The 21,074-nt window shown below is 35.9% G+C and overlaps 3 protein-coding genes across 4 annotated transcripts; 1 reads left to right on the top strand and 2 right to left on the bottom strand.

Annotated features, from left to right (window-relative positions):
* Positions 1–1,382: 1,382 nt before the first annotated feature.
* fitm1 (fat storage inducing transmembrane protein 1) lies at positions 1,383–3,099 on the bottom strand. The gene is made up of 2 exons (XM_067435369.1): positions 2,800–3,099; positions 1,383–2,098 (listed from the first exon to the last, which is right to left on the bottom strand). Exons 1-2 carry the CDS (start codon positions 3,063–3,065, stop codon positions 1,426–1,428), a joined length of 939 nt encoding a protein of 312 aa, XP_067291470.1. The 5' UTR covers positions 3,066–3,099; the 3' UTR covers positions 1,383–1,425.
* Positions 3,100–5,638: 2,539 nt separating this feature from the next.
* On the bottom strand, positions 5,639–16,592 carry dcaf11 (ddb1 and cul4 associated factor 11). Its single transcript, XM_067434964.1, has 15 exons — positions 16,373–16,592; positions 15,228–15,414; positions 14,974–15,101; positions 14,263–14,381; positions 14,035–14,099; positions 13,751–13,851; positions 12,939–13,085; positions 12,791–12,845; positions 12,065–12,133; positions 10,633–10,690; positions 9,935–10,120; positions 8,347–8,500; positions 8,090–8,242; positions 7,894–8,000; positions 5,639–6,513 (listed from the first exon to the last, which is right to left on the bottom strand). The coding sequence occupies exons 2-15, from the start codon at positions 15,401–15,403 to the stop codon at positions 6,406–6,408; spliced, it is 1,626 nt and encodes a 541-aa protein (XP_067291065.1). The 5' UTR covers positions 15,404–15,414; positions 16,373–16,592; the 3' UTR covers positions 5,639–6,405.
* Positions 16,593–18,863: 2,271 nt separating this feature from the next.
* eloca (elongin C paralog a) lies at positions 18,864–20,542 on the top strand. 2 transcript variants are annotated; one of them, XM_067434736.1, is made up of 4 exons: positions 18,864–18,965; positions 19,399–19,423; positions 19,659–19,805; positions 19,923–20,542. In XM_067434736.1, the coding sequence occupies exons 2-4, from the start codon at positions 19,420–19,422 to the stop codon at positions 20,111–20,113; spliced, it is 342 nt and encodes a 113-aa protein (XP_067290837.1). In that variant the 5' UTR covers positions 18,864–18,965; positions 19,399–19,419; the 3' UTR covers positions 20,114–20,542. The 2 variants fall into 2 exon arrangements, with proteins under 2 accessions (XP_067290837.1, XP_067290838.1); XM_067434737.1 differs by having other exon boundaries at positions 18,870–18,965; positions 19,662–19,805.
* Positions 20,543–21,074: the final 532 nt, after the last annotated feature.

Here is a 21,074-nt window from a genome sequence, read left to right as displayed (position 1 = left end):
TGATGTTTACTTTACTTAATTCAATTCGAAAAAGTCGAAATTAGATATGTTTGTGTTCAATCAGCCTAATATATTTAAAACTGAAGTTTACTTAATTAATTTGCATTAAAACTACATGAAATATTTGTGCTGACACTAACTGGGCAGTGGATCTGTAGTTCCCAGCATGCGAGAGAAAATGTATGGATTAAAGTGTTATTTTATGTAATTTCAGTAAAGGGAAATATGTTACTAGTTTATGTTAGTGTTTAATGTTCAGTTATGTTGGACATTGAGGAGTTTCTGTAATTTTGTGGTTACCATTGCTATAAAGAGTGGTGCCTGTGTTTAGGCTGTGGGCACATACAAATTCATTGGATGGAATTCCTTCTCTCAATTAAATATTTTTAGTTTGTCTAATGAGTTAATTTTGCATTTTATTTTTTAAAAATATGCTTGTTGTTATTTAATTTTTTTAAAGGCAAATTAAATTGATAACAGTATTCACCTTACATAATAAACTTTTATAAATTTAACATCATTAAGTAAACGGCACATATACATATTATGTAACAGTGACAAATTCATTTGACAAATTCAAATGGTTTGTTTTTACTCAAAGAAATTGTGCCAGCTTTACTTGAATTTTTTTTGTTCATATAACTAAATTGTTATTTGTAAAAATTGCTCAATATAGTTGTGCAACCACTTACCACATATTTTTTTAAGTAAATTTAACAAGTAATTTTACTTTACTTTATGATAAAATAAATGCATACTTGGTGAATATAAGATTTTTTTTTTTTTAACTAACCATTTACAAAAAGGTATTATTACTTAACTCTATAGATAATGCATTATCTGGTCTTTGTTAACATTAGTTAATCAAAATACAACATATATATATATATTGTACTTTGCAAAGGTCTTGGGCAGGTTAGTATATTCACACCAAATGGTTTTCAAGCCAGTTATTTATAGAATGTGTCATAGTGTCAGTAAGAAATATAAGTTTACATTTCAAAACTTTAATTTTGCGATTAATTGTAATAATCAAGTAAGATTTTTGCATGCACAAAGAGTCTGACAACAGCCAGTACTCCACATGGAGATCTGATTTCTCCATCATCGTGTCTGTCTCTGATTACATAAAGAAAAATACAGTAAAAACACAGATTAAATCCAGAAGAACTGCGGCAACATCTCCAAGATGCATCTATTTGAATTTGCACAGTACTGTGTGTGTGTGTGTGTGTGTGTGTGTGTGTGTGTGTGTGTGTGTGTGTGTGTGTGTGTGTGTGTGTGTGTGTGTGTGTGTGTATATATATATATATATATATATATATATATATATATATATATATATATATATATATATACATACATACAGTATACTGTGCAAATTCAAATAGATGCATCTTGGAGAATTTCTTATTTCCTTAACATTTATGACACATTTACTGCAGTTTTATTAGTGATGTCCGATTGCAAAGCTTTTGGTCTACAGCACGAGCCAGGCATTAAAACATACCAGCCTTTATAAAGTCCCTTCCATCCCAGATACCCAAGAGCTCCTCCGACCAGCTGGGAAGGGAACTGTGGGAAGTGCCCTAGCAAGCAGAGAATCAGGAAGATCCAGAGACTCATCAACAACACGCACAGCATGAAGAGAATCCTCAGTGGCGCCCCCAGAGGCTTTCCTAGAGCCATGCAGGGCCCAAAAACGGCCATTTCCTCAGCAAGAATCAAACAGCATAAACTTAGAATCAGAATGTCATCAGACACCTCACATCCCTTCCATCGTAGCCCAGCATTAAGGCAGGCTGCTTGACCCTTTTCCTCTCTCAGTAGTAATAAGTGGCCTGTATCAGAGTCCAGGAGCTCCCTGGGGCTCCTGCAAACTTCCATGGTGCTTTGTAGAGGCTCAAAACAGCTTCCTGAGGCGTCCACTAGGAAGGAGAGAACATGACGGATCAGTATCCACAGCGTCCCGGTCACAGCAAGCCGAGAGAGGTGACGGACTGAGTGAACAAGGGAGTTACTGATGCAGTATGACAGAAGAAAGGTGAAAGAACCACACAATATACAGGTCCAGCCCCAGCATGAACGCAGGAACACCCTATGAGATCACAACAACCAGAATCAACGAGACATCTCAGAACACAAAGGCAATACAAAGATAATAAATAATTCAAATACATCAATAAAAATAAATAAAGTAAAGTAATATAGAGTATTAAGACACTACAATTAGGCTACACAAACCTAATTAAATTTAGAGAGGTTTATGCTAAAAACAAGCAAAGTCTGGGAAAAATACAGATTAAGATCAAGTTTGCATTGCAGCTTAAATATTTTACCATTTAAAATAATTAATCGCTTCATAATAATAAATATTATACATATTATTTAATAAAGAAATATGGTAACAATTATAGGTTCAATTTGTTTACATTAGGCTCTAACATTGATTTTAATTATTTTAATTTACCATTTCAACAAGATGAATAAATGAATATGATTTGATGTATTATGAATGTGAGAAAACAATAAACAATATATATTTATAAAATTGACATAAACCAAAATAAATGCAAAAAAAAAAAATATTTATTGATTATGCATAAATTTATAAAACAGCAATTCCTATTGGGTTCTCGCACAATCAGTAATTGAATTGTATTGTAAAGTGTTAAAAAAATCATATTTTAAAGGTAAAAGATTTGATGGAAATTATAAGATCAACTTCACACTTAAAAAAAAATGCAATAAGGTCTCATAATTAATTCCTCTGATACAGTTAACTAAGTAAGATCTTGCCTGTACAGGTAGTGGTTCTTGTTGCCAAATATGCTGTACTTGGATACCCAGAGACTCAGAACAGGTCCAAACAGCACCAGCACAGAGACGAGGAAGTGAAAGTACCGTCTGAACAACAAATGACCAAGTATTCCAGCTGTGAGATCAGTAAATAGCACCAGAGCCGAGTGCAGAAGATTGTTGGCAGAGTTATGGATCTTATAAAGTATCTCCTTCAGTCCACAAGGATCCATCTTGGTTTGCTCAGGGCGGAACTCCCAGTGCATGTCTAACAAATCCTATAACAGCACAAACTGAGAGAAAGACTGTTCTACCATCTGTGTTATCAGCTACCCTTCTGTTTTCACAGCTGAGTTTAACCTGCTGGTTTATGTCACACTTCTCATCATTTACCCTGTCACTCACTGAGTGCCTGACTATAGCTCTGAACATTCCCATCTTATCAGCTTGGTGTACCCTTCATGCATGTGCGTGTGATATAAAGCAGTACAGCTGCCTTTCCTTTGTGTTTTCAACTGTATTTAGCATTTGCAAGTGTGCTCTAATACAATTATGTGTCTGTGACTCAACTATAAAACAAGGGTAAAATAATATTTTTTTTTATTACACTCCTAACATTAAAATAAACTATAAGCCTATATAAAGGCACCACCACTCCTTCCATCCAGCACTTCTCCATTAAAATGAAAGGGTCATGGGTGGTCAAGGCTCATTGATGCACGTGGGGAGCGAAGGCTGGCCCGTGTGGTCCGATCAAACAGACGAGGTACTGTAGCTCAAATTGCTCAAGAAGTTAATGCTGGTTCTGATAAAAAAGGTGTCAGAATACATAGTGCATTGCAGTTTGTTGTGTATGGGGCTGCATAGCCGCAGACCTGTCAAGGTGCGGACCCGTTTGCCACCAAAAGCGCCAGCAGTGGGCACAGGAGCATCATAACTGATGTAAGGCTGAAAAAACTAGTAGATGCCGAAATGTCTAAAGGAGGAACAAGGACTCTCTGAGAAAATAAAAGAAATTAACATCTGAAACTAACATCTGTGGTGTCCCTCACACACCACTGGAGACGCAAGTCTCACCTCACTATCAGCTAATCTACATCTTTCCCTGTTGACCCCCTCTCCCCCAATTCCTTCCCTCTCTAATGCTGAGATCACTGAAAATACACACAAAATCTGTCTTTTACAATGTCAATCCACACGATAGAGTATTATATGTGTTTGATATCATTTGAAATGTCTCAGTGCGACTTGTACAACTCCACAGAAGTAAACTAGAACATCATAAATGTTTTAAGAGTTTAAAGATGTCTTTCCTTGGTGTATGGTGGATGTGGCTTTCAGCCATTTGGCCTCTCTTCCATACAAGTCTATAGGCCTTGATTAATGCAAATTCCTATTGTGAACTCGTGTTTCCATTTGAAAGAGTTTCAAATGGTTCTGGGTATGCATCTGGTTCTGAGTATTTAAGGAAATATTGCAAAGAGCTCAGGGCTTGACACTTTAAACAGCCCGTAATGTTGGATGTCTCAAGATAGCCAGCATTAGGTAAATTTCAGAAGTCAAGTATATTTCATTCTTTACTTCAGAGTATTTGATGTTATATATGGATTACCTTTGAATTGATTATGTAATTGGCATTATACATTTACCTGACTGTTGATAAATTGTAACACTTTGATTGATTCTGACTTGCTCTGGAATTATTTAGGTTACAAACGGCCAAAATTTCAACAAAGGGTTAAACAGAATAATTAAATGTGTACTTAAACTATTATAAATGACCAAATAACCAATTGGCATTCTAACCTAAATCCTAAATTATGATTAAATGGAGTCAGATAAAGAGAAATTTGAATAAAATCCCTTTGTCCTGCTGAAAAGACCGAACGCGCAGCGACCTTCAACCGCCGATCGTTAGCCTCCATTGGGACGATTTGGGCGGCCTTACACTGGGTCAAGGAGCAATGGAAGAAGGTGTCCTGGTCTGATGAATCATGTTTTCTTTTACATCACATGGATGGCCGGTGCATATGCGCAGCTTACCTGGGGAACATATGGCACCAGGATGCACTATGGGAAGAAGGCAAGCCGCCGGAGGCAGTGTTATGCTTTGGCCAATGTTCTTCTGGGAAACCTTGGGTCCTGCCATCCATGTGGATGTTACTTTGACACGTACCACCTTCCTTAGCATTGTTGCAGACCATGTACACCCTTGGTGGAAACGGATTCAGCAGGATAATGCGCCCTGCTGCCACAAAGCAAAAATGGTTCAGAAATGGATCAAGGAGCACAACAATAAGTTTGAGGTGTTGACTAGGCCTTCAGATTCCCCAGATCTCAATCCAATTGAGCATCTGTGGGATGTGCTGAACAGACATGTCCAATCCATGGAGGCCCCACCTCATAACTTACAGGACTTAAAAGATCTGCTGCTAACATCTTGGTGCCAGATACCACAGTACATCTTCAGGGGTCTAGTGGAGGCCAATGCCTCAACGAGTCAGGGCTGTTTAGGCAGCAAAAGGGGGACCAACACAATATTATGTCAAAATGTCTGATCAGTGTATATGTTGAATACATTGATTTTTGTATCTTCATAGATCAAGTGTAGAAAAAAACATGTTCTCTTTAGCTTTAACTACTGTCATTACAATATAGCAAACTAGTGTACAGACTATGTGAGACACTGGCAATGTGAGTACATCAAATCTGACCATCTCATACATTTTTTGAAAATTCATTTTAAATGCATGTAGGACATGAGAAATTGGCCTGAATTATATTTCTTGCAGCTAGCTGAAAATATTTGAGACATAATTTATAGTCCAAAAAAACAAAGTTGTGCGCATAAGTTTAATTAATCTTGTAAAACAAATCTGAGTGTTTCAATGAATTCTAAATGCACTTAAATCATACACAAATCAAACCTCTGTGTCAACACAAACATATTTGCACACACACACTCCCACGTATAAAGAAACTCATTCCCACACCCATAAACCCTACATCTCCACACACACTTTTAACACACATTCAGTTTTTACAAAGAAAATATTTTTTGTTTTTACATTGAACTACAAAATCAAATCCTGGACATTAAAAACAATAAAATATCTTACAATATTAAGAATTATTCCCGGAATTCTTTGCATTTATAGAAATGTGTCTAAATTATTTTGCTATATTACCATACAGTAATTTTTCAAGCAAAGTAGTCGTTTTGTGCCTCAAATCATGCGTTCTTTATATTGGTGAAATTCACTCAAAGTCTTTCACTAAAGCTTAAACCTGCAGTTAAAAGGTCACCTCCAAGCTGAAAAAGAGGTGTAACAATAGGCGTGAAAGAGAAATCACAAAACACCTTGTCCATTAAATAAATGCCATTGATCCTTTTTATCTTATTGTGCCAGTGGGCGGAGCAATGTGGAATCAAACAAACAACACTTGAAGACTCTGCCTGACACTATATCAATGTGTCATGTATCAATGATTTCACAAAATTATCTGCACAAAATGATTTGTCTTTTGTGAGTTATTTCCCCCTTTTCTCTTTATTCCTCCATCTTCTCGTTCCTGCTGGGATGACAACATCTACCTCCGATGTCATCAAAAGCCTTTTGTTTTCATCTCCACCACATCCACGTTCATCCTCTCTCTGTCTTTGTCCAGAAGGTGGTTCTGCGTGTGTTCCCACAAACGTATGGCACCATCCCACTGAGCGAACATGAAAGTGAAAAGAGCGGCAATGAGTTGCTGATGCACGACTTTATTTTTTACAATTTGTACAGTGTTTAGGGTGGTAACTAATGATTATTTTATAATCAATACATCTATTGATTCTTTTCTGATTGTCAACTAAGCCTAAAGCTTCAAAGTATACATTATTAAAAATAGTGATGCCCATAACACTAGGAAATTTTATCGCAACTGACAGCACCAGCACGCTATAATCCTGAGGCAATACTTCCTCTGTCAGATATTTTAAACAATCAACAGCTCATTCAAACGTTAACCCAGATGTGTGCTATTATTAGGCGCGTATCCAAGTCTTTGTGCGTAGTGTGGAAGCTAAATTAGTGCCAATATTACGGCATGCTTAACTTAATATGCATTTCACTCTAAATGCGCATCCACTATGCTGTGAAGATGACAAGTCGTTGTCGACAATTTGATCTCTGCAGCCGACACCGACACAGGATCAGTCAATGTTCAGAAAGTCTCCTTGCGGTTTTTCTGACATATTCATAATCACTTTTGCTGGTGTGCTATGGCAAGCTTAATTCATATTTTAAATGCTTATTATTATAGTTTAGTATTTCTCTGTAATGTAAAACGTTACGTATAGGGGCAGATTTACTAACAACTTGCACCATAGCAACATCTTTTTGATTTACTAAAGACACACAGTGAAAATTGGTGCTAAAAAGAGTAGGAGATTCCATTTCAGACGCAAAATTTAAGGAAGGACAGCATTAAAATGAATCATGCAAGGAAATTTACTAACGTTTGCGCTAGTCAATTTAATGGTAAACCAGACGCTAATTTGCGCTGATCTTGATAGATTGCGTTGGTCATTATGGAAATAATCTGTCTGTGTCTGTTCTTTAATTTGCATGTCGTCAGTAGATCACATGCAGAACTTTCCACTCCCATCTGCACTTTTTTTAAATTGTGTTCTCACGCTAATTTGCTCTGTTTAGTAAATCTGGCCCATAATCTTCTTACTCTGCTCTGAAACTGATAACCATTTTCAGATGCCACTCTCCAACCAATTATATATAATTGAATTAATGTAATTTAATATCACAACTTTAGACTAGTCGAACTAATAGCTTAAATGAGGTTTAACAACTAGTCGACTAGAAAAATATTTAGTCAGCAGTAGTAAATAAAACTTTGTATGAATGCAACCGTATTTAGCAGGGTTGTCACCCTAGCCATTAGCATCTGCTCTAGGGAGTTACATTTAGTTTGAAACATGACAGGGGGATGAACATAAACATTGAGATACAATGATTAATGTATTACATGCAAATCTATGTATTTTCACAATCAACATCATCATTAACAGTATTTAACAGTGGTTTTACTTACAGAGCTGCTGACCATGTTGTTGTGATACGGGTGCCAACTGACGTCCCTCACACATGCATCATGATTGGACAATTTGCACACGACGGATCCTGTCAACACATCGTAGACTACAAAAAAAGATGGGAGGAGGTGAAATGATGCAGATTTGAATAACAAGACTATTTCACACTTAGTTATGTATTTGTTATCAACTTACTGACGATTTTGCCTGTTGAACAGCCTGTGTAAATAAACTTCTGCCCAGTGCTGAATTCAGGGGAAAAGCGACACCGAATGAGCGTGTGCAAAACCCCGTGACCCCTGTAGGTCATCACAGAGGTGTCACCAGTCAGCTTATGTCTCTTTAGTGCTGCAGGGCAACAAAATAACAAGTGAAAACAGATGCTTTGTGTTTATGTGTACAAGTAAAATTGAAAATAAATCTATAAATGTTCCTCAAGTATGTTAACACACCTCTCTGAGGAACCTGCTGCCAGCGGTAGTCCCAATTCTGTTGTGTGACAGCGAGTCGTGAGGCCGCGAGTCCCTCTTTGGGTGAAAACTTCCTCACGTCCCACAGCTTAATGGTCTGATCTTTGGAGTTGCTGATCAAGTATCGAGCGTCGCCCTTTAGGAAAAACATAAAATGCTGCTAAAAAAGTGTTTGAAGGGAAGCAACTAATAGATTGCCATTATATTTAGAGGACAAAAGGGGATGGTCTGCAACACAACAACCACCTTTACCTAGATTTGAACCTTTTTGATAACAGTCCTGCTCTTTAACGATTTAATTACCTTCATCTTGTTCAGACATTTTAAACATGTATTAAAACAGCACTGGGTAACTTTTACTCTCGGGGTCCCCCTACAGATTTGAAAAAATATTGTCATCTGCTACTGTCGTAAACTCTGTCATCCTACATCAGGGGATGCCCGCGTGCATTTGTTGACATGACAACCATGATAGCCCTGAACTAGTGACGAGCGGGTCGTCTCATAACCCGTGGACCCCTAATGTCTATTTAATGGTCGCGGTGCGGGGTGGGTTGTAAAAATATATACAGTGGTGCAGGGCAGGCCAAATTATTTCATAAAAGCGGGCCCCGCGGGTTGGAAAAAAAAGCAGACCCACGCATCACTAACAGTTAACTTACCCTAAACATTGTTAACATGTAGTTGTTCTGCTTGCGTTGCGTGTGAAATGTCTTCATCCCAGGTACAGTGGCATGTCACATGAATATAATTTCATGGGTTTTATTTTTTTCAAACGCCAAATGATTGCGGTGCTCACATTTACAAGCTAGCATCATTATAGTAGCCTAGTCTATTGGTTACCGTTTTACAGAATCTATGATATTTCAATTCAATGTTTGAGTGGTAGGTAATAACCATATCAAGCATGACAGCCAAGTCAGCATCGGTCGGGCACGCCTCCTTCAGCTCACACCAACGAGCAAACGCTGGCCCAATGTTGATCCTCGTCCTGCTTTTAATCCAATCACTTTTTCATTTTCTCTTATTGCTTTCCTCCAACAAAACCTTTGCTTTCTTATTTTTCTGTGCTGCTTCAAACATGACTATAACATCCAACAAACAAACGATAGTTGGGCTCACACATCCGAATGTAAGGAAGTGGGGTGTTGGTGGAAATGACGTATATGCAGTAAAGCAGTCGAATTTTGTAGTTCTTTTTGTTCTCTGGTTACTACCCGAATCCCGAAGTTTAAAAGTATGATTAAAAACGATACAGACCCCATCAGGCTATGGCAGATGTGTCATTCAACCTATTGTAAGTCGATGTATCATCACAAGAGTCTTGAAAATATATTATGAAGGTTGAAAAGTTACCTAGGGCTGATTTAAATATATACTGTATTGGTCAATTTAAAAAGTGGTTTGTTTACTAACATTATTCTCACATTAAACTAGAACTGTATTGTATATTGCACTGTGGCGATTTATAACAGTCATTTAGCGCATATTCACATATAAATATATTGATGTGATAACTGTATTGCAAATCACAGTGTCTTGACAATGACAGTATGGATTGCTATTATACCTTGCTGTGTATGAAGGTGATTCCATCTCGGTGTCCAGCCAGTTGACCCACAGGCTGTGGTCTGTCTTCTCTGAGTGTTCGTCTGTCCCATACCTTACACACAGCATCATCACTGCCTGAAAACAGCAGCTGCGATGAACTGTCTGCAAACGCTACAGCATTCACATCATCCTCATGAGCGTCAATCTGGAAGATGGAGGGATAAAAAAAGAAATACACATGAGTCATTCTACACAGGGCAATGTCTGGATAATGTTCTTACTAAATCTATCATGCTGATCAAAGAACACTTTCAATTCAGAGCGATAGACCTTTGCTTTGATGCACTGAGACCGGAAAGCTGTAAAGATTATGCAAGGAATAAGGTCACAGGATGGCTGATATGTATAACAGATTGACAGTAGAGCTAACTTAATTTGATAAAGAAATAATAATCCATTAGAAGGTAAAAATCTTTCACATTAATCCAAGGAAAAAAAGGCCACAGAATATTTATTTAGATGCCAATGGAACAGAAAAAGTGACACGTGCATCAGATGAAATGTGACAAAACCATTTTGGATTTTCATTTACTGATGATAGGGTTCTTGTTACTTTTTAATAGTCTAAATCAATATTTTTCTAAGATTTTTTTCTCTAGTGCAGGTTTTTATTATTGTTATTGTGATTCTAGTTGATTTTTAACATGTGCAACATACCTTCAGAGTTCTCTTGTTTTGTTCACGATCAAACACATACAGGCAGCCATCGTTTGCACTGTTTGGTGGAGATATAGGTATCTCAGAAAGAGTATACAAAATTTTAAACATACACTTTATTTTCACTTTATATAGACAGACAGACAGACAGACAGACAGACAGACAGACAGACAGACAGACAGACAGACAGACAGACAGACAGATAGATAGATAGATAGATAGATAGATAGATAGATAGATAGATAGATAGATAGATAGATAGATAGATAGATAGATAGATAGATAGATAGATAGATAGATAGATAGATAGATAGATAATGTTGAGTTAAGAAAGGATATTTTAAAGGGGTGGTAAAACACATTCTTTCGAAGGCTTAATTGTGTTTGTGGGGTGCACTGTAACATGTGTTCATGCTACGTAAAAAAAATTTTTTGCACTATTTTATCATATTCTACACTTTAATTTATTCTACACTGCTCTGTCCCTCCTTGAAAACGGTCTGATGGTTTCCAGGTTCTATGAAGCCGGTCCCTCAAAAATACGCATTGGCTCAGATTTTTTTTAGCTGGCCTAGCTGTGTTCTGATTCGCTAGTCTAGTGCACGTTTTTGATGATCAGTAAGTTATCATGAGCTGTGGCTGGGGCGCCGCCATTAAATCCAGCATGCCTCATGATATGTGACATTTTATGAGATAGGGTAATGTAATTTGAAGTGTATGAAACCTAAAATAAACATTAAAAGACACTGAGCTCAGTCAGTCTCTCACTCACTCAGTCTCTGACTCAGCGCCAGATCAACGTCATTTTACGAACTATTACAGGAAAACACATCAATGAAAAATAAATTATACTTACAGGTTGTGGCGTGTAAACCGCTCTTGTTTTTAATGTTGGAACTGCTCCTTCTTTCAGGACAAGCCGTTGTGCGAATCCTTCATTGAACTTGCGACGATTGTGAGCTTTCCTCCATAAAAATGTGCAGCACAGAGAGCGAGATTTGGGTAATAATTATGAGGGACTGAGTTAAAAATAAATTTTAACCATTGATCCCTAACTCCCCCATCCCTAGAAGGGCTGAACAAAGTGGACCTGTAATCCGGATGAAAATAACAGCGTTTTGTCAGCATTGCACAACCGATGGCACTCCGGCCTACTATTCCAAAAAAATGGCCTCGCCCCCCAGGGGTTTATGTAAATATTGGAGCTGGTGATGTCACCAACCCTGAAGGAAAAGGCTATAGTTCCCTACTGGCCGTTTGCTGTAGTCCTTTGAAACTGATTTCTTTAAAATCTCCCTTTGCTTTAAACTTTGAGCTTTGCAGATATTGTTTATGCTCAAACAGCAACATTACACACTAGCTAAAGTTAGAAAAGTGAAATTGTGTTTTACCACCCCTTTAAGTATAAAGGCCATAGTATAAGATACTGACCCGCCTAAAATCTCTTTTCCATCTGTGGACGCTGTCAGCGAGAAAACACAGAACCTCCTTTCATCAGGACTGAAAGGAAAAAAAACATCTGTCAGCATCAGCAACCCTGAACATAAACAACTACAGACATTTATATGGCAGTTAAATATACCTGACAGGTTATACTGAAACATAAACCAATATAAATCTTTTAACATAAGAATGTATTTCCATTCACACTGCTCTACCTTACTTGGGGATGAACAGAACAAGACCAAACCTCAAAAAGTATAATATTACAGTTATGTCAGCAGTCTCACAGCTTAGTGACTCATGCAATGCAGAGAAGACGTCAAAACGGTAATGTGAATTTAATGGGAAAGGCAAAAAAAAAAAAACACGCTGGAAAAGTCAACAATTGGAAATATTAACATATCTGCGCGGCGTTATGGCACTTTAATTACATTTTAAATATAGGAGGGTTGCTGTTCTTGCACACTCAGAAACAACAAATACCTGTTATTCATGCTATATTTTTTATTATCCTGAAGTGTGTTATTTCTGCAACACTTCCCTTAGATTTAACTTTGCCAGCGCGTTCAGTTGTGGTTAGTGCACAGTCATGTGATGTTGTAGTGATGAGTGGTTATGGAAATTTGTTCTACTGTCTGTCATCTACATGAAGAGGAAGCGTACAGGTGATTACCTGAATTTTAATGGTATAATGTACTATGAGGAAACACTAACTTGAGGTCCAGAGCGGTGTGTGTTTCATTGTCTCCATCTACACTGCACACATGGACTAAAGAGATAGAGAAAACAGATGCATGTGCATTAGAACAGTCAATGACAGTAGTGCCAATAAAACAGTTTAAGTGACCTGTCCCTGTCTTACTGTAGTCAGACCAACTGGAGTAGAGCACACAACTTGCGTCAGGTGTAAAACACACATCTAGAATGCTCCAGCCCACGTCTCTGGCCTTCACGGTCTTCTTTAGCGCAAAGCGGCCCCTACTAGTATCATATAACCTGATATTCTGGTCTATAAAAACAGAGAAAGAAAAAAACAGAGAATTGTTTCACAGTATAAAATGAAACTAAAGAGACATAACAACAACAACAAAATACCAAAGTCCACAACACCAGATATTGATAAGTGCTTGTGGAAGGGGGTTATGAGATAGCTGCAACTAAAACATAAAAAACCTAAACGTAAACAAATACATTTTATTGGTCATAACTTCTGGAGAAAAATAGTGTAGACACTATTGTAGTGCATGTGTCGATCGCCTGAGTTTGTGCATGCTATCAAATGGAGTATACTTTAAAAGTAGTATTTTTAAGATGAGTATTTTGTAACATTATACATGTCTTTACTGTTTCTTTAGGTCAATTTAATGCATCCTTTTTTAATAAAAAAAATAAAAAATAATTATATATATATATATATATATATATATATATATATATATATATATATATATATATATATATATATATATATATATATATATATATAAAATGTTTTTTTAAACACATTGACCTCAAACGTTTGAATGGTAGTATAAATCGACCTTTTTTTGAGACAGAAGAGAAACAGTTACAATACAGGACTTCAGTAGAGCTTTGTTATGCATTTGAACATGTCTGAGATGTGCTTTTGGAAAATAATAAGCATAATAACAAAGTCCTGAATTCCACTTTCACCTTGGCATGCAGACAGGAACATGTTTCCCTCATCACTGTAGACTCCACAAAAGACTTTCTGCTGATAAGTGTCTTTGTATACCACATGATTGGGCAAAAAACTATGAAGAGATAAAATAAATATGGATTACTACATGTATGCAAAAACTAATCAATTTTAGAAGCAGAAAAAAAAAATCTCTCTCTTCGAAATGTAAAAACATCTGTGTGCATCTCTGAGTTGCATATAAATGTTTAAAATATGCACTATTATTGTTGTAGCGCAGAAATTATATTACACTTACTGTGAACGGATACGACTGCACTCTCCATGAGAAAAACTTGACCCACGACAACGTCCCTGTTCCCTCTTCAAAAAGAAATACAGTTAGGTTATAGGAAATTGCACACTTCTGATCTCAACCATGAATATTTTTTTGACAATTTGGCTAAAGTATTAAAAATAGAAAATAGCAAAGTAGTAAAAAAAAAATTATGTAAATGAAAGATACAAAAGTATAAACACATCTTACCTCTGCCAGCATATGCGTGAAACTGTATTTGCCCTTTAAGCCTGAGGAAGCGGTGGCAAGCAGGATCTGAGTGCGGATCTCACTGCGGTCCACTTCTTGTGTGTCTGGTTGGGCATCCACTGAGTGAGAATAAGACATATTAATAAACAATAAATATAATAAATAACATAGATAATTATTATTAATACTAATAAATGAATAAATAAATAATGAAGAACCCGGAAGCGCTACACTGTGTTTACTACGTGAACAGCATAGAAGAACCACACAGAAGAGAAAAAATTAAATAGTCTTTTTTTGGGAACAAAAAGTATTACATCGCTTCATAACGTTAAGCTTGAACCACTGGAGTCACATGGGCTATTTTAACGATGTCGTTACTACCTTTCTGGACCTTGAAAGTGGTAATAACTTCTATGTGGGGTCAGAAAGCTTTTGGATTTCATCAAAAATATCTTAATTTGTGTTCCAAAGATGAACGAAGGTCTTATGGGTTTGGAACAACATGAGGGTGAGTAATTAATGGCAGAATTTTGGAGTGAACTAGCCCTTTAAATACCTTTAACGTAAAGGTGGATCCAGCTGTAGGTAAGTTTTTTGCTTATTTTTTTTTTTACAATTTCCATACACTGTACTGCACTGGAAGCTGCAGTAGCCACTAACGGCTAAATGTGGAGGCAATTGTGCATAGAGTCCATCCATTATTCTGACCTGGAGGGTCATATCGATGTCCTAAACGCCCATCCCAGGCACCATCGCTATCCTCATCAGAGTCTGAATATGACTGCACAAGCTGCAGGCCTGTCGCTCCACTTCCATGGACCAGGCGCACCTGGCCCCTATAGTAGAGAAAAAAGGAACACTTTGTATTATCCATTTGATGGAAAAATGGCAGAGTCGTGAAAAACATTTGCAGCAGGCAAAGGTATGTAAAAATAAATGTTGTGTGGGTTACGTATATTTACCTCCGCAGTAGGTACGCCAGAACTTGAGCTAAGTCAACGTCCTCTTCAGATTCTGGTTGTCTCTCTGCCTGTGTTTGACCCGTCTGATTGGAATTCTGGTTGGGTTCTGGTTCTGACTGGTCTGGGTTGCTACCAGAGCCCCGACCGGACATCCCAGAACTGGACTGAGAGCCCATAGACTGATTGTCTGGAAAAATAATTTATTCAACCATAAGCAATAGAAGCAGTCACATTCATGAGATTTTAAAACAGAAAGATACAATGCTAGGATTTTCTTAAAGAAATTAAACACTAGTAATACAGTGAATAAAATGACATACACTCAGACAATAAAAAATGAGTGTCATATGATCCTTCAAAAATAATTTTAATATGCTGAATTAATGCTCAAGGAATATTTCTAATTATCAATGTTGAAAATGGTTGTGGTGCTTAATACTTTTGTGGAAACTGTGATAGCATTTTTATGGATTCTTTGATGGATATAAAGTCCAATACAACAGCATTTGTTTTGAAACAGAACTCTTTTGTAAAATTATAAATGTCTTTAATGTCACTTCTGATCAATTTTCTGCATCCTTGCTTAATAAAAGTATTCATTTATTTTAAAGAAATTCTTACGGACACCAAACTTTTGTACGATAGTGTATGTGTACTCAAACTAGTGACAAAACTGATTTTTTAAAAAAAGATTTATGCTACAAGACTTTAGGATTTGTTATGTTTTTTAATGTCTGTCCAAGAAGTTATGATGATGTCAGGTCACAACGCATATTACGACAATATGAACACTGATGTATTGCATTTATCGTGGGATGTCTCGGTATATTTTGTTTTGAGAAATTATAACATTAAACATGCGATTTAAATGTGGTAAATATTTAGATAGATATGCATCTCACAAAAGACTGTGATGTAACTGACAGCCGACAATGCTAAAGTGACAGGCTAGAATTGAAAAGAGCAAATGACAAGGGGCGAACACTTTATATAATGGTTATATATTTACAAACTAAGACTTTTAAAAAGCTAAATATATAAAAGCCTCCTAATTACACTAACTATACATCCAAAACAACCCTTTGTTTATAAGTTAGCGCTCACGCTAGCACACTGTAAGCGACCTACAAAAGAGAGAGACCTACCAGTGAAATGATAACAGCGCTTTGACAGCTCTTTTACTCCGTTGGTTTATTCCTACAGACCCCGAAAAATAACCACAAAATAGTGTGGTCAAAAACGAAGCTTGTACACGTGGGAGTTCCGTGTGCTGAGCGCTTCTATTTCCCTGAGTTGTTTTCAAGATTCTCCTGGTTCGTAACGCGCCATGTTGTTTACGGTCTCGAGACTCGCCTTCCTCAGGTCACGTGACACACAGACGCTCTCCCAAACAGAGCAAACACAAAAATAATAGAAACAGTACATTGACATAATAAGTGAATGTAGGTCGTTGACAGTGAAACCGTGTATTGAAAATATTTATTACAAACCTTTAACACTATACTACATTATACTTTTTGTTTTGTTTGGATTTTTGCTTTTCATAATGAGTCCCAAAACGAGTCCAAATGAGCTATTCAGTGTTGGGGCGGACTTTGTGATTTGGGGGCCCTAAGCAATTCCGGGAATGGGGCCCCAAACCGAGTCAAACCGTACTTTGTACTTAAATCTCTCTCTCTCTCTCTCTCTCTCTCTCTCTCTCTCTCTCTCTCTCTCTCTCTCTCTCTCTCTCTCTCTCTCTCTCTCTCTCTCTCTCTCTCTCTCTCTCTCTCTCTCTCTCTCTCTCTCTCTCTCTCTCTATAAAATACAATTAATTCACAAAAACAAAACTAAAGTCACAAACTATTACAATTAATTAACCATATTTGTGACAATGCAGAAGCATTGGTCAGCTAATCTTTTTCACAATTTTTCTTATTAATAGCTAAAGTAATTGCTGTTTGTGAATCCTCGGCCACTCTTCACTGGGAAATTTTCTTGTATTTGAACGGGCCCTCTTTTAATAAGCTCACAGCTCTCATTCTCTGAAAGGTGTTTTGGACAGACCGTCACTCATTAAAATGCCCAGTATGATAGGAAAGTTCCACTATGATGACAGTATCATTTAATGATACTGTACAAATCTTAATGGCTAGACAGGCCATACAATAAAACTATGATAATATATAGAGTTTGATTTATATAGGGTTCTTGGTATTTGTTGGGGGTCCCTTAATTCCCCGGGGCCCTAAGCAGAACTCAAACGTCAAAATTGTAAACTGCTAAACTATGTTTAGAGAAACACTGTTTTTAAAGAGTTTGCACCATGTGTTTGCACCATGAATAGGGTTAGACATTTTTCGTTGCAGGACTGTAGACTGAATGGGTAGGCCTATTTATTTTTCTGGCATGATCCTTGCTATAGTGCAAAAAGGCTGATGCATGTTTCTGGGCTGTTGATTGCAGTTGTGGATTTTTATTAGATAATCATTAATCTTGTAATTTCTGTACAGGTGAAAAGGATATTATTTTTGATTTATTTTTCAATTGCATACATACATACATACATACATACATACATACATACATACATACATACATACATACATACATACATACATACATACATACATACATACATACATACATACATACATACATACATACATACATACATACATATTTATACATACATACATACATACATACATACATACATACATATTTATACATACATATTTATACATACATATTTATACATAGGCCTACATACAAATTTAACATTGATTTGCAGCTGAGTGGATTTGACATAATAGGCCTGATAAACTTCAGGTTATGGGATTGAGAAATATATGGCATGCTTAATTCATACAATTATTAATATTAATGGGAAAGTTTTACATACATAAAATGAAATGGTCTGACTCTATCCTAACTTTAACCTAACTGACATAACTTTTCTTGCTTTAAAAATTATTTCAAGCTTTATTGTTCCATTTTGTGTAATTGCACAAGTAAAAAGTCAATCAGAGCTTATATGTTAGCAGGTGACAAGTAGCACCCTCTTCATTATAATTTTGTTCTTGTCCTCTGGCACTGTTTTATTTGACTTTACTTTGTAATGTGTGTCTCATTATTGTTCTGGTTTATGGCATAATAAAAAATGGAAAAAGCAGTTGTGGAAAAAGACACTTACCATATACAATGCATCTCAATCTTATTTGGTAAAATTTGATTGTTTGAGTTATGACAGCTAAAAATTCTTGTTTTTCCAGAATAATTGACTTTTTTTCTATTTTATTTATTTTTCTATGAAATAGATCAATTTGAGTGGACTATATTTAATGATTTGTTTGTAATGTTTTGCACTGTAGACTATTGTTTTTATGTAAAGGTTTAGGAATATTCAATACCAGTTTGTGTTTTTGACCGTTGTTCCTCAAGGTAGCCTACTAACTAACTAACTAACTAACTAACTAACTAACTAACTAACTAACTAACTAACTAACTAACTAACTAACTAACTAACTAACTAACTACTTCAAGTGTTTTTTTATTACATTTATGAAGTTTCTAGAGATTATTCTCCTTTATTTGTAATCATTGTTTGAAATGATTTATTTCATGTTGCAATACACACACCATGGCTCAATTCCACGTAGGGGGACTTTTAATTATGAGCCACATTTTTGAACCGGAAGTATTCAATTGTATCCAGCGTATGTATTTCTCAACTTGTTTTACTGTTTTATATTGGTGGTAAGTGTGACAGTTGTACATTTATTATCCAAAATATAGATTCGTATATAATATTAATCGATCCTCTCATGGACGAAACGATACGATATTGCGATTTATCATTTGCTCCTGTGACCGTGAAAATGTTCTTTTATGAGACTGTTTTAGAAAGAATGAGAACACATGAAATTAACGTACCAAGTGAAGCAAAAGAGAACAATTACATAAACTAGCCAGTATTTTAGGACGAGGGAGGTTGTTTACTGTTCACGCGTCAATAAGTAAAAAAGAAAATAATAATAAGGATTTAGCCTCGTCATCATTTTACAAGTTTGTGTTTATTTCTAATCTTTCTTTCCATTTCTCTCTCCTTCTTATATGTTGACTCATAATAATTGATCTCCTTTCCTATGCAATACACCATAATACTAATGTTTTGTTCTGTTGTTTGCAGGAATACAGTCCCTGTGAAACAATGGGTTTGTATTGGACTTGTATTTATTTGCAAATAGGAAATTGTAATATCTCGATCCGCTCGTCTGCTGTTAGCAGATGCTTTTAATGATCGGAACCTTATCAATTCAGTATTCATCCATTCATTATTGTCAAAATGTTCTCTTCTGTTAAATTTGTAATACTGTTTGTAATAAATTCTGTTTAGCTTCCATTTGCCTGTGACTTTCCCCCCTAAAGAGTTCCAATAACATTTTCCAGCAGATATTGAAGAGAAGACATATGGCGGTTGTGAGGGCCCAGATGCCATGTACGTAAAGCTGATCTCTTCAGATGGGCAAGAGTTTATTGTGAAAAGAGAGCACGCTTTAACCTCTGGCACAATCAAGGCTATGCTGAGTGGACCTGGTGAGAATGAAACGTGTTCAAAGTCTTGTTGTTGCGAAACAGAATTGCACTCAATTTTTTTGATGTTGTGATATTTGAATAGGAGGAAGCTCTAACATTTTTCATGTTTACTCTAAGGTCAGTTTGCTGAAAATGAAACCAATGAGGTGAACTTCCGGGAGATCCCGTCTCATGTTCTGTCCAAAGTTTGCATGTATTTTACCTATAAAGTGCGCTACACCAACAGCTCAACAGAAATCCCAGAATTCCCCATTGCTCCTGAGATTGCCTTGGAACTGCTCATGGCTGCAAACTTCCTAGACTGTTAGATAGGAATGGAGTATGTGTTATACTGTGACCATTTGTTTGCCATATATTCCTATGAATTTTGAGTGTGTATTTATAAATGTTTTGTTTGTTTGTTTTATTTGTTATGTTGTGCTTAAAATTGACTAGATAATTTGTTTTGTATGTAGAGTTTTAAATGTCTTGCATTAATTTTGTATTTGCAAGTCTTTTGCAGTTGCCCTAGTCTTGCACTAGGAATAAATGTGGATGAACCCAATGTATCACTGTCACACCTCTATGTGTTTGTGTTTTGGCTGGTTTAATATTTAGAGCAGATTAATACACAAATTGGCTTGCATTTCTTGTAAGACAAATGAACACAGGGTGAAGGATGCATTCTACTTGCTGTAAACTATGGCATGATTGTACCATTTGATCGTGATAAATAAAAATACATCACTCAAATATAATGATTTTTTTGTTATTTCAACCCAGGTGACTGACTTTCTTCAGTGACAGATTAATGAATTAATATTCTTCGCATGTATTAATAGATTAAAGAATGATTTATTTAAAACTATGAATAGTAATAATTAGTATTTACAAAATAATAAAAAAGATAAGATCTATACCTTAAAAGTCATTCCAAACCTTTGACTTTCTTCTGTGACGGAAGAGTGAATTAATAGACTTTTTCTGTGACAATAATGAAACAGACATTTATATTTCTCAAAAATATGAATAAAATATATATTAATGATAACTATTTATAAAAACAAATATTCATAATTAAAAAGAATAGTTTATCTCAAAATCTAAAAAAATATATATTTTGAAGGTTGTTCCAAAATGTGGCCTTCTTTTTTCTGTGACAATAATGAAACAGACATTTATTTTTCTCAAAAATAATAGATATTTATTTATTAATGATAAATAGTCATAATGCATAAATAGACACTGTACTTATTAATTATAAATTAAACAAAAATCTCTATTTTGAAG

The sequence above is a fragment of the Pseudorasbora parva genome, chromosome 24, assembly GCF_024679245.1.
Source record: "Pseudorasbora parva isolate DD20220531a chromosome 24, ASM2467924v1, whole genome shotgun sequence".
Classification (NCBI taxonomy): domain Eukaryota; kingdom Metazoa; phylum Chordata; class Actinopteri; order Cypriniformes; family Gobionidae; genus Pseudorasbora; species Pseudorasbora parva.
Note: the sequence above shows the minus strand (reverse complement) of the source record. Positions and strands in the feature narration are given on the sequence as shown.

Coding starts and splice junctions, on each gene's coding strand:
- fitm1 (XM_067435369.1), bottom strand. CDS start 3,065: ATGCACTGGGAGTTCCGCCCTGAGCAAACCAAGATGGATCCTTGTGGA. Junction 2,099..2,799: donor AAGAACCACTACCTGTACAG/GCAAGATCTTAC, acceptor GTGATCTCATAG/GGTGTTCCTGCGTTCATGCT.
- dcaf11 (XM_067434964.1), bottom strand. CDS start 15,403: ATGGGCTCTCAGTCCAGTTCTGGGATGTCCGGTCGGGGCTCTGGTAGC. Junction 10,691..12,064: donor GGAAAAGAGATTTTAGGCGG/GTCAGTATCTTA, acceptor TCCACCAAACAG/TGCAAACGATGGCTGCCTGT. Junction 8,001..8,089: donor TTCAACAGGCAAAATCGTCA/GTAAGTTGATAA, acceptor CTTTTTTTGTAG/TCTACGATGTGTTGACAGGA.
- eloca (XM_067434736.1), top strand. Junction 19,806..19,922: donor GGCTATGCTGAGTGGACCTG/GTGAGAATGAAA, acceptor GTTTACTCTAAG/GTCAGTTTGCTGAAAATGAA.